At 43.0% G+C, this 11,601-nt stretch overlaps 1 protein-coding gene across 2 annotated transcripts; it reads right to left on the bottom strand.

The window, feature by feature from the left end:
• Positions 1-1,307: 1,307 nt before the first annotated feature.
• Positions 1,308-10,931, bottom strand: LOC137869004 (inositol polyphosphate 5-phosphatase K-like). Of its 2 annotated transcripts, XM_068706083.1 has the most exons (14): positions 10,821-10,931; positions 10,499-10,559; positions 8,013-8,117; positions 7,801-7,909; positions 7,481-7,597; positions 6,963-7,138; positions 6,663-6,774; positions 6,432-6,541; positions 5,597-5,623; positions 4,203-4,446; positions 3,131-3,268; positions 2,950-3,033; positions 2,688-2,792; positions 1,308-2,144 (listed from the first exon to the last, which is right to left on the bottom strand). In XM_068706083.1, the coding sequence occupies exons 2-14, from the start codon at positions 10,549-10,551 to the stop codon at positions 2,049-2,051; spliced, it is 1,476 nt and encodes a 491-aa protein (XP_068562184.1). In that variant the 5' UTR covers positions 10,552-10,559; positions 10,821-10,931; the 3' UTR covers positions 1,308-2,048. The 2 variants fall into 2 exon arrangements, with proteins under 2 accessions (XP_068562184.1, XP_068562193.1); XM_068706092.1 differs by lacking the exon at positions 5,597-5,623.
• Between the last annotated feature and the right edge of the window lie 670 nt (positions 10,932-11,601).

Genomic DNA, 11,601 nt, shown 5'->3' with positions numbered 1-11,601 from the left:
CTACTGAACTGCTGAAACTCCTGAATTTGGGCTGAATAGTCTGCAAAATGCGGCGTAAAGGAATAGCCGTAACATTTCTCCACAAACTGCATAGTACAAATACGTTGTTGTGAAATGGGATTCGTCTATACGACGCTCTGATTATCTCCTGAACAAGCACTTTATTTTAAAGCTTTTAAAGGGACAGCTTGTGGGATTTTTTGGGTGACAGATTGCAACCAACTAAATACCCCTTCAATGACGCCTTGCTGCACACTGGCCCTTTAAATGAGACTGAAGTGAACATGTAGAAAATGTAGATTAACTATAAATATGTAAGCGTCTGTTCCAGCATCATATTGTCATGAATATGCAAATTAGTCATTTAAATCCATAAACTGGCTTCAAGGACATTCATTTCTCATATTTTCTTAGTAAGCAATGGACATCGATTTGTCCAAAGAGCTTTGTTCAAATTGCAATTCCCTTTTTTCTTTTCCCAATTGTGGCCGTCAGGTGAAGATAAGTGTTCAAAGTTTTCTTTTCAGCCGCTTTGAGAGCATGAAGTTCTGCATTAAAACATGGAGTTTTTCTCTAAAGGAGAGCTTCCCTTCATCCACTGACTGATGTGTTCAGATCCTCCAACATACCTCACCTTCTGTTCCATCAACACGTTTAACCTGTTTACCTCCCACTCCTCACCAACCACACACATAACATTCAACACTTGTACCCAGAGACTGTAGAGAAGAAGTGGACGTAGTCACGCGTTAGTTTATGAACTGATGTTTTGAAGCCTTGAGTTCGGCATTTTGGCCGTCGCCATCTTGTTTTTTTGCAACCAGTGAACAGGAAGTGACCATATCTGGACTGAGGAGGAGTGATGTAGAAACCTGTCAATCAGCGTGTAGCCCCGCCCCTAAAGCATCCCCTGCTTTATGGTCTGTTTGACTTCTATGATTTCTGCCGAGTGAAGCCAAAGCTTCATGTGTTAAAGCTGCATTCTCTCTAGTGTCTACCAGGGGGCGACTCCTCTGGTTGTATAGAAGTCTAGTCTAAAATGACTCTACTTCTCTCTTGATTTATTCCCTCAGTAAACATTGTAAACATGAGTTTATGGTCTCAATCTCTAGTTTACAGTCTTCTTCAATACAGCATGATGTTCATTTGGTACATTATGGTCCATTTAGAGTCAAACAGACCATAAAGAGGGGATGATTTAGGGGCGGGGCTACACGCTGATTGACAGGTCGTCATAGCTACCAGAGACGTAGACGGCGTCTCTACGTCACTTCTTCACATTCCAAATATGGTCACTTCCTGTTCACTGGTTGCAAAAAACCAAGATGGCGACGGCAAAATCGCCGAACTCGAGGCTTCATAACATCAGTCGACAAACTGACGTCACGACGACTACGTCCTCTTCTTATCTACCCTTTTAGATACTGTGCTGGACTTTGCTTCACTTAAGCTTTCTGTTTAATTAATGTTTGTACAGACTTGTTTTTTTATATATATTTCAGAGCATAAATAAAGTGCTTTGGAGACCCATGTTGTCTTCACATGATTTTTAAAGAACCCCAACAAACTACAGCCCTAGACTCTTTCACATGGGTGGCGTTGTGGTTTATTTTATATTTATTCCTGAAGATTTTTACTCATGATTAAATCAAAAATGTTCTTCCCTATGAGGGTTGACACACACAGTTTGTCATTTTATTACACAAAGCTGGCTCTTCTTCGTTCCATGTAAAACAAATGTAAATTTGAGTTTCCATACCAAGGAAACCTACTCTCAGCTTTCTCAGTCAGGTGATGAAGGATTGCTCATAGTTTCCATGATACCTTAAGAAAATGTGTCCCGAGAGACCATTCGTAGAAAGAAGTGTTGTAACTTAACAGCCACACCGGCGGCAGTAAAGAGGTCAGTGAGGATGTGTAACAGCAAGGACAGGCAGCACTTCCTAACCTCTCTCCTTCGGTGGCGAGTTAGGAAACCACAGTAATTAAAAGCCTCGGACAATCCAGCCCCAAAAACATCCATTTCTACATCGAACCACACCGACCGATCAGTTCCAAAGGTCTTCTCTCGATACGGTTTTGTCAAGAGCGTCGATCTTCTCAGGGGCCAATCCTTCCTCACTGGCTACCTTGGACTCCTGGACCTACGAGAGACCAGCAGGTCAAACAGGGGCTTAAAATAAACGTCTATTAGTGGATTAATGTTGGTTAATAGGGGCGTAACAGACCACCGATCTCTGTTAATGTTAAATTGCTAACAACTAATCCATTTTTTAAATTCTAAAAAGGTAGAGAGCATCGCTAACGGCTAACTTGCTCAGGTTCCGTTCAGTTACATTACGATGCCTTCAGGCTCTGCTCAGTGAAAATGAGTACTGGCTGAAGGTAAATTAAAACGTTATCATGATGTGTTCACATGTAATCTTGTAAAATGTATTTTTGGTGATAAACGTGAATAAATCCAGTTGTTTGAAGATGTTTTCACATGAATATAAAATAGATATTAGAGATGAATTCTGACGCGTTTACAGTAGCTCTAAGCAGCTTATAATACGTCATCAATCAATAAAAATACAACCTTTTACTTGCTAATCATTTGAATTGTGTGTTTTTCTTTTGTTCTGATCCGAACCCGTGACTTTTAGGATCCGTTACGTCCCGATTAGTGTCCGATATTACGAGCTTACCTTGAATGCTTCACTGATTCCAACGATGCACTGCAGAGTATTACTGTAGTAGCATAGCACACACTCTCCCCCCCGCACTGGGATTTCCTCTTTACTTACATACACCTACAAACACATACATACACACACACACACACACACACACACACACACACACACACACACATACACGTCTGGTTCAGTCATGTGCTTCTTATGACATCAGTGTTTGTTTTTAAATCAATAAAATGTGTCAAAATAAACTCACAGCACGAGTTACTACCTGTATGATTTCTTCATTGAAGGCCACTTCGTCGTCTTTGACCCACGTGTAGGTGAGGTAGTCCGACACACTGGTGAACCCGACCTGAATGTCACACACACACACACACACATTTAAGGCCGTCATGCTGGGACACTATATCTGAATTGCCGGTGGTAGTGGGGCGTGTTTTCCAGCCGACCTGGTAGAGTCCGATCCAGTCCCAGGCGCTGGAGGAGAACGGCTGCAGAGGGCTGTAGAGGACCATGGCGTCGATGTCGGCGCTCCAGTCGCCCTCCGGCTGCAGACGCACCAGAGGAGCGTCGTACATCTTCCTCAGCTGCACACATGGAGGAAGGAAACGTTACTCAACTGAATCTGTGAATGGAGTTGTAGATATTATTAAAAGAAGCTGAAAATATAGATTTTCCTATTTTACCATTATCAATTTATTCAGTTTTAAGAGAGAGAGAGACGGAGAGGGGGAGAGAAAGACAGAGAGAGAGAGGGAGAGAGAGAGAGAGACAGAGAGAGACAGAGACAGAGAGAGAGAGAGAGACAGAGAGAGACAGAGCGAGAGACAGAGAGAGATAGAGAGAGACAGAGAGAGAGAGAGAGAGAGAGAGAGACAGAGAGAGAGAGAGAGAGAGAGAGAGAGACAGAGCGAGATAGAGAGAGAGAGAGAGACAGAGAGAGAGAGACAGAGAGAGAGACAGAGAGATAGAGAGAGAAAGAGGCAGAGAGAGAGAGAGAGAGAGAGAGAGAGAGAGAGAGAGAGAGACAGAGCGAGAGACAGAGAGAGATAGAGAGAGAGAGAGACAGAGCGAGAGACAGAGATAGAGAGAGAGAGAGAGAGACAGAGAGAAACAGAGAGAGAAAGACAGAGCGAGAGACAGAGAGAGAGAGAGAGAGAGAGAGAGAGAGACAGAGAGAGAGAGACAGAGAGAGAGATAGAGAGAGAGAGAGAGACAGAGAGAAACAGAGAGAGAGAGAGAGAGAGAGACAGAGCGAGAGACAGAGAGAGAGAGAGAGAGAGAGAGAGCGAGAGAGAGACAGAGAGAGAGAGACAGAGACAGAGACAGAGAGAGAGAGAGAGAGAGAGAGAGAGAGAGACCATGTAAACAATTTGTTTTGGCTGCAAAATATTTTCTAATATGTAGATTTTGAATTCCTCATCTAAAAAATGAAAGTGTCTTCTTTTTAAAATCCCTGAACCATGTAAATGTCTCTGTCATCAGTGATGACATCATCGTTCTCTACGGTGAGTTCCTCACCTCCAGCGTGAAGACTCCGATGACGGGCTTGTGGTCGCTGATGCTGTAGTCCATGTAGCTGGTGTACAAGTCCTGCCTGATCCTCAGCGGGTACTCTTCATCCTCATCCTCTTCCTCATCCCCGTCCTCCACCTTCCTCGCCTCCTGGTCCACCCGGTTTTCTCTTCGCTCGTCAGGGGGCGGGGCCTTGCGTCGGAGCCGCCACAGAATCCTGTCGGTCCAGGCGGGTTTACGCTTCTTACCGCTGGACGGAGAGCAGAGAGGCGGAGCTTAACTATCTATAGCAGGATGTTGTGAGGACCGGGAGGGATGTCCTTTATTTCTGTGGCCAAGTTTTCACCATTTTTCTTTGTGGAGCCATTTTCCCTGTTGGACACCTTTAATATTACCTCAAAGCTCTAACTGGTCGGTTGTTTTTCCAACCGCTGAAACCAGCCTTCAACGATAAAAACATTTAACATATTTGATGGAAATTCAGATGTCTGGATGCGATTAAATTCAAATTTACATGATCAAATATTTGACCGATAATATCCTTTTTTTTGTTTAAATAATTAAATGTTGCAGTATTTAATATATTGTGTTAATTAAGGTTAATTTTGTTAAACATTCCATCGTGCAAGCTGCTATTTTGTGCCATGGATTTAAATGGATTTAAACAGATTTAATACTAGGGTTTGAATCTGAAGATGCTAAATTTGTGAGTTAAACTCTCACAGAAGTCAATTAAAATCCACATTGTCTTATTACAGGACACGGGGACATATCACACTTTGACCTTTGTTATCGTTAATGTGACATTACAAAATAAAAATCCAACACACAGCCACATTCATGCATCTTAAAGGGCCAGTTCAGATCTTTCTCCAGGTGTGGTTGTATGAGGTACTTATATATGCATACTCAGTGTATTTATCTACAGTAGATTGACCAGTAGTACCAGCTTGGGAGCCAAGTGTAAAGAGTACACTGTTAATCTACGCTCTCTTCAAAGCCTCCAGACGCCATTGAAAAAAAAAAGTCATTTTAGCCGTCATAAAGGGTCAAAAGAGGAATAAATATGTTATTAATAGTGTACATTTTACACTTGGCTCCCAGGCTGGTAGTACTGTAGATGATACACTGAATATGGAAGAAGTACCTCATAGAACCACACTTGAAAAATAATCTAAACTGCCCCTTTAAATGATTAAAAGGTGCATAAATGTGTTTTTTATACGTACGTATACTATTAGTGACATAGTTCCACCTGGTGGTTTGTTTACTGTGCAGCCTGTTACAGATGAAGATCACCTTCATCAGGTGGTTGAGAGTAGCATACATGCACACAGACTGGAGTGTAGTTAGGTAAGTTAAGAGAAGACGAGGACACAGATGTGTTTTTAAACTCTTACGTAAAGCCAAACCAGGTCCTGTAGAGCCTGTGAAGACGGTGCAGATGACATGAAGTACAAAGTAAGGCTTTAAGAGGCAAATACTGGAAGTGAGAAGAGATCTTAAACGTATGATTAGACGTGGGCCAGTATGGAAGTTCATGTCACGATTATCCTGACCCCAAAAAACATCAAAATGATGCTTAAACACATCGGAATCACTTCAGCTTACATTTAGTTAAGGAACAAATATTATTACTGTGTCACAGAGAGGACGCACATCTCGTCTTAGTAAAAGTGAGAGAGAGAGACAAACAGACAGACAGAGAGAGAGAGAGAGAGAGAGAGAGAGAGAGAGAGAGAGAGAGAGAGAGAGAGACAGACAGACAGACAGACAGACAGACAGAGAGAGAGAGAGAGAGAGAGAGAGAGAGAGACAGACAGACAGAGAGAGAGAGAGAGAGAGAGAGACAGAGAGAGAGAGAGACAGACAGACAGAGAGAGAGAGACAAAAAAATCTGACTATTTTTAACTTCTCTACATGATAACGAGCTCAACAGTTTCGAGTCACTCTTGAGAGGATAATTCTGATATAATCCCGATATAATCCTGATATAATCCAGATATAATCCTGATATAATCCCGATATAATCCTGATATAATCCAGATATAATCCCGATATAATCCCGATATAATCCTGATATAATCCCGATATAATCCAGATATAATCCAGATATAATTCTGATATAATCCCGATATAATTCCGATACAATCCCGATATAATCCCGATATAATCCCGATATAATCCCGATATAATCCTGATATAGGACTGCTCATCCTGATGTTAAACGGTTACCTGCTGTCGTAAGTATTGGAGTTTCGGTCAAACTTGTACGTGGGTGGAAAGTCCAGAGGCCCTTCTTCAAACTCCTGGAGGATCTGTTCCTTCTTCTTCATCATCGTCAACTGAGGACGACACATTTCATCAAATCATGAACACGACATGTGACGAGTCGTGGATGATGATGATGATGATGATGATGATGAGGTTACTCAAGTGTTGTTTATATGAACAGCTGATCGATACCTGGTCTTTGCTCCACAGCAGGTTGTAGGTCTGATCGCTGATGCAGGACCGGACAAAGTGCATATCGTGGTCCTCAATTCTGAAGTTCAGATCTCCGAACCAGAACACCAGCCTGGAGGGATTAACGTGGTAGAGACCTGTCAATCAGCGTGTAGCCCCGCCCCTAAAGCATCCCCTGCTTTATGGTCTGTTTGACTCTAAATGGAGCATAATGTACTAAATGAACATCATGCTGTATTGAAGAAGACTGTAAACTAGAGATTGAGACCATAAACTCATGTTTATTAGTTTTTCACTCACCGGTGGTCAACAACTCTCGGAGCCTTCTGACGGTCGAAGGTCTGGGCGTCCATGATGTACTCGAACTCGTCTACTCTCTCCGAGGCGTAGTTCATGTGAGCAGCCAGGTGACAGTTGAGGAAACACAGCATGTGACCGTAGAAAGACAGACGGACGGACACGCCCCCTTTGTTACCCTGAGAGACAAACGGGAAGTTTACAGACGAACCAAAAGACAAAAAAAGAAGCGAGACGTCTGTAGCTCCTGGTCTCTGGTTGAGAAAACAGAGACACCAAACTGTCGGCGACGGACGGTTGAGTTGCATTCTGGGTAATGAAAGCGGCAGGTTTTGACGAGGAAGATTTTGATACTTTTGAACTTTCTTTTTTTTTACTGTCCATTGTGAATCTGAAAGTGATATGAGTGTGTGTGTGTGTGTGTGTGTGAGTGTATGTATGTGTGTCTAAGTGTGTGTGTGTGTGTGTGTGTGTGTGTGTGTGTGTGTGTGTGTGTGTGTGTGTGTGTGTGTGTGTCTCACCCAGTAACCGAAAATGCCAGTGCGTGTGTAGGTGGCCTGGATGTCTCTGATGAACGGGACGTGCTTCAGTTTGGAAAAGAAGAGCAGCAGCAGACCCTGCATCCTGATGGACGACACCTGAAACACACACACACACACACACACACACACACACACACACAAACACACAAAGTAAATACAGCATAAAACTGTACTATATAGCTATTAAGGATTTACACTTACCACAAGTAACAAAAGTAAACATTAACGGGTGTGTGTGTGTGTGTGTGTGTGTGTGTGTGTGTGTGTGTGTGTGTGTGTGTTCTGAGAAGATTTTGCACCTTAACGTATTTCCGTGGTGCCAAGGTGTCCATGAGCATTTTACTCCACGGGTCATCGAACACGCTGTCCGACACAAACCTCAGCGGTCCGGAGTAAACCTCCTGCAAACTGTCCCCACACACACACACACACACAACACAAGAGACACACACTTATTAAGCGTATCTGTACACCTTCAAACGAGATAAAGGATGAGACTTGCACCACCTACCCGATGACGTAGACGTCGGGTCTCTTCGGGGAGTTCAGGTGGAGAAGCGTCGTCACGTCGTCTGGAGGATCCGCCGTGGCCACGTTCCACGTCACCATGTGCAGCCTGAGGAGGACGGACAAAGACAAGTCAGTCCTGCAGCACTAGCATCCAAAAACATCCACAGTCCATCACTAACAGATGGACATGGATGTTCGGAGCCGAACGAGCCATCGGGTGAGACGCTATACGCTTAAAATCACAGGATAAAAGAGCTTCATTCAGCCCGTCGATGGAGTGTAAACGCTGGTACAGTAGAAACCGCTGAGCAACCAGCGCCAGGGTTTCAAACCCACTGAACCCACAAGAGACCAACTCTCCACCTGAAGCCGTCCTCCCTCGGCCCGCCGGCTCTCCTTCCGCAGGCGAGGAAGGCGTCGTCCAGGGTCCGGACCATCTTCTCGTGCAGCCGCTGGTTTCGGGGGTCCAGGTCGTCCACGCACGTCATCAGCTGGTGGAGCCGGTGGCGCAGCGTCAGCCTGCCGGCCGTGGACTGCGTGGCGTCGCTGGAGAGGCTGTCGGAGCGGACCGGCCGACCGACTTCATCCATTCTGGCCGTTGCTCAAGTGACAAAATACCAAAAGTGTTTCCTTAAAAAAAAAAAAAAAAAAAAAAAAAAAAAAGGTCCAGAAATTGAAGTACGAGCCGAAGTCCGAAGGTTGTTTCTGTCGAAGCAAACCGCTGAAATGAGGAAAGCGTCTGGGTGCTCCAGGACCTGGACTGCGTGATCAGGGGGGTGGACTGTTTACAAGTCTTCTTTGTGCAATAAAACTACCTATAATCTCATTGTCTCAACATTAGGCCTATTAAACCAGCGGCATGAACAAAACCATTCTTTCCCTTTTGGGGGAAAAAAACGCATTGTTTCAAATCCGCATTAGGTGTGTTCTGTTGGGCAACCTAATCCACCCGACACGTAGACCGGCAAACAAGTCTCAAGCAACACATTCAACCCTGAAGGAGACGGACGCAAAGAGTTCGTCAACGGTGATCACGATCTTCTCTTCAGGATCACTTTTCCAGGAGGTTTTCAGTGACGATGTAGCTGATAGAACTGCACCATATTAACAACAAATCTCCTTTTTTTTTCATCTCTGCCAAGAGGTTCACGCAATCGGTCGCATCCGTGAGTGAGTGAATGTGCACCTCTGCCTCCGTCCGCGGCAAATCCTGCATTCCGGTTGCATTAAACTGCATAAAGTTTACTGAAGGCCAGTGATGGTCGCGTGCTCAAGGACCTGTCGTGGTTGTAGCGACTCATACTTGTTCAAAACACCTTTTTGTTGCATGTTTCATACTGACGTTGACTGCCTGCTGACCCTAGTTTTAGGCAAGATTGTTATGAAAAGTCTAATAGGACTTTGTGCCGGTTGCCCGCACACATCGCACATCACATGAGTTCATTCACCACCATCCAGCCATCCAAGTATTCCCTGACAGAACTTTACTTCATACTGAAGGAACAACACACACAAGCAGTTTCCTCCCATGTGACATAACTTTTATGAGCGGTAAGTCCGACCGTTTTATGGCCGTGACAGTACAGCTGTGCGATAATTAGCTACACACACACACACACACACACACACACACACACACACACACACGGCCAATAAAGCTGATTCTGAACACTTGTGAATGTAATTAATCAAGTTACAACAGATATTTTCGGCCTGTAGTTACCATGATTTCCCTCTAAAAAGTCCCTCAATGAAGCTGTATAACCTTAAACTAGTCTATGCATAGTTAAGAAAGTCCCTCAATGAAGCTGCATAACCTTAAACTAGTCTATGCATAGTTAAGAAAGTCCCTCAATGAAGCTGCATAACCTTAAACTAGTCTATGCATAGTTAAGAAAGTCCCTCAATGAAGCTGCATAACCTTAAATTAGTCTATGCATAGTTAAGAAAGTCCCTCAATGAAGCTAAATAACCTTAAACTAGTCTGTGCATAGTTAAGAAAGTCCCTCAATGAAGCTGTATAACCTTAAACTAGTCTATGCATAGTTAAGAAAGTCCCTCAATGAAGCTGTATAACCTTAAACTAGTCTATGCATAGTTAAGAAAGTCCCCCAATGAAGCCGTTTAACCTTAAACTAGTCTATGCATAGTTAAGAAAGTCCCTCAATGAAGCTGCATAACCTTAAATTAGTCTATGCATAGTTAAGAAAGTCCCTCAATGAAGCTAAATAACCTTAAACTAGTCTGTGCATAGTTAAGAAAATCCCTCAATGAAGCTGTATAACCTTAAACTAGTCTATGCATAGTTAAGAAAGTCCCTCAATGAAGCTGTATAACCTTAAACTAGTCTATGCATAGTTAAGAAAGTCCCTCAATGAAGCCGTTTAACCTTAAACTAGTCTATGCATAGTTAAGAAAGTCCCTCAATGAAGCTGTATAACCTTAAACTAGTTGGCTGGTTCTGTGCATATTTAAGGGAAGTCCCACCTGAAGCTCTCTGCCTCGTAGTTTCCCTTCTGCTCCTCAGTCTCCTCCATCATCTCCACTCCTGGACATGCAAAAGACACAAATCCTCTGTATGTATATATATCTCACACACACACACACACACACACACACACACACACACACACACACAACTACAACAGGAGCCTGAATACAGTAGAAACACGCTAATAAATTCAACAGTAAAGCACCAACGTTGAGCTAAACATTGCTAACGGGGATGAATGTTGATGACTACGTGAATCTGCTCGTTAACATATTTCCAGCGTGTATGAACACGTTACTTATAGAACACTAAGGTTACCTGGTGCGCTTTGGTTCTACGTGTTTCTGTTGTTGATATAACGACTGGAAAACATACAGTAACAGTAAACACGCAGCAGCAGCCTGACGGGTTTAGCTAATGTTGTTTTGATGTTCCGGAAAACAGTTTATCTGCCTTCAAAATAAAAGCGTAACATCGTCACAGAAGTGAAGAGTTAAAAACTGCCAACTTCTAATTTAACTTATTAAGAATTGCTTAAAGAATATATTGTGTATTAATTTGCCAGCTATCAATTATAAGTTAAGTTATGAGAGCAAGAAAGATTTATATACGGTCTATCGTCCACAGCTTTTATTCTGAAGGATTCAAGCACGTTCCAGCCCCTTATGCGGAAAAGGGTGTATCCGCCTTCAAAATAAAAGCGTAACATTGTCACGGAAATGAGTTGAAACAGACAACTGTTATATACGTTATATTGTGTATCTATTTGACAGAAATCGAGTATAAATCACCGTAATAACCAAAAGTAGGTTATAAAAGTAACTTCCCTTGTACAGTTAAGTGCATTAACAAATGTTTGTTTACAGTCTCTCTTACACAGCTTTTATTCTGAAGGATTCAAGCATAACGTATTGTTGTTGATGGTGATGAAATAAAAGCGTTTATTAACGCATTCGTGAAACAGAGGGCAAAAGATTGGTGCAAGAATGACACCTAAAACCCAGGAATATTTAATGTTGTATATAGTATAATACTGTGTGTATCCCTTGCCCAAAAAACGAAAATAAGTTAGTTTTATTTTTGTACTTCCGGTTCCCTC

The sequence above is a fragment of the Cebidichthys violaceus genome, unplaced genomic scaffold (genome assembly GCF_023349555.1).
Source record: "Cebidichthys violaceus isolate CVI_PGR_0920_01 unplaced genomic scaffold, fCebVio1.0.p SCAF_1, whole genome shotgun sequence".
Lineage (NCBI taxonomy): Eukaryota > Metazoa > Chordata > Actinopteri > Perciformes > Stichaeidae > Cebidichthys > Cebidichthys violaceus.
The sequence above is the reverse complement of the archived record's forward strand: the minus strand, read 5'-3'. Positions and strand labels throughout refer to the sequence as shown.

What these genes read in the sequence shown, in the direction of transcription:
- LOC137869004 (XM_068706083.1), bottom strand. Translation starts at nt 10,551, where the DNA reads ATGATGGAGGAGACTGAGGAGCAGAAGGGAAACTACGAGGCAGAGAGC. An exon ending in TCCAATACTTACGACAGCAG is followed by an intron (nt 5,624 to 6,431) that starts GTAACCGTTTAA and finishes CCGTCTTCACAG; the next exon opens with GCTCTACAGGACCTGGTTTG. An exon ending in GAATCAGTGAAGCATTCAAG is followed by an intron (nt 2,145 to 2,687) that starts GTAAGCTCGTAA and finishes GGTCTCTCGTAG; the next exon opens with GTCCAGGAGTCCAAGGTAGC.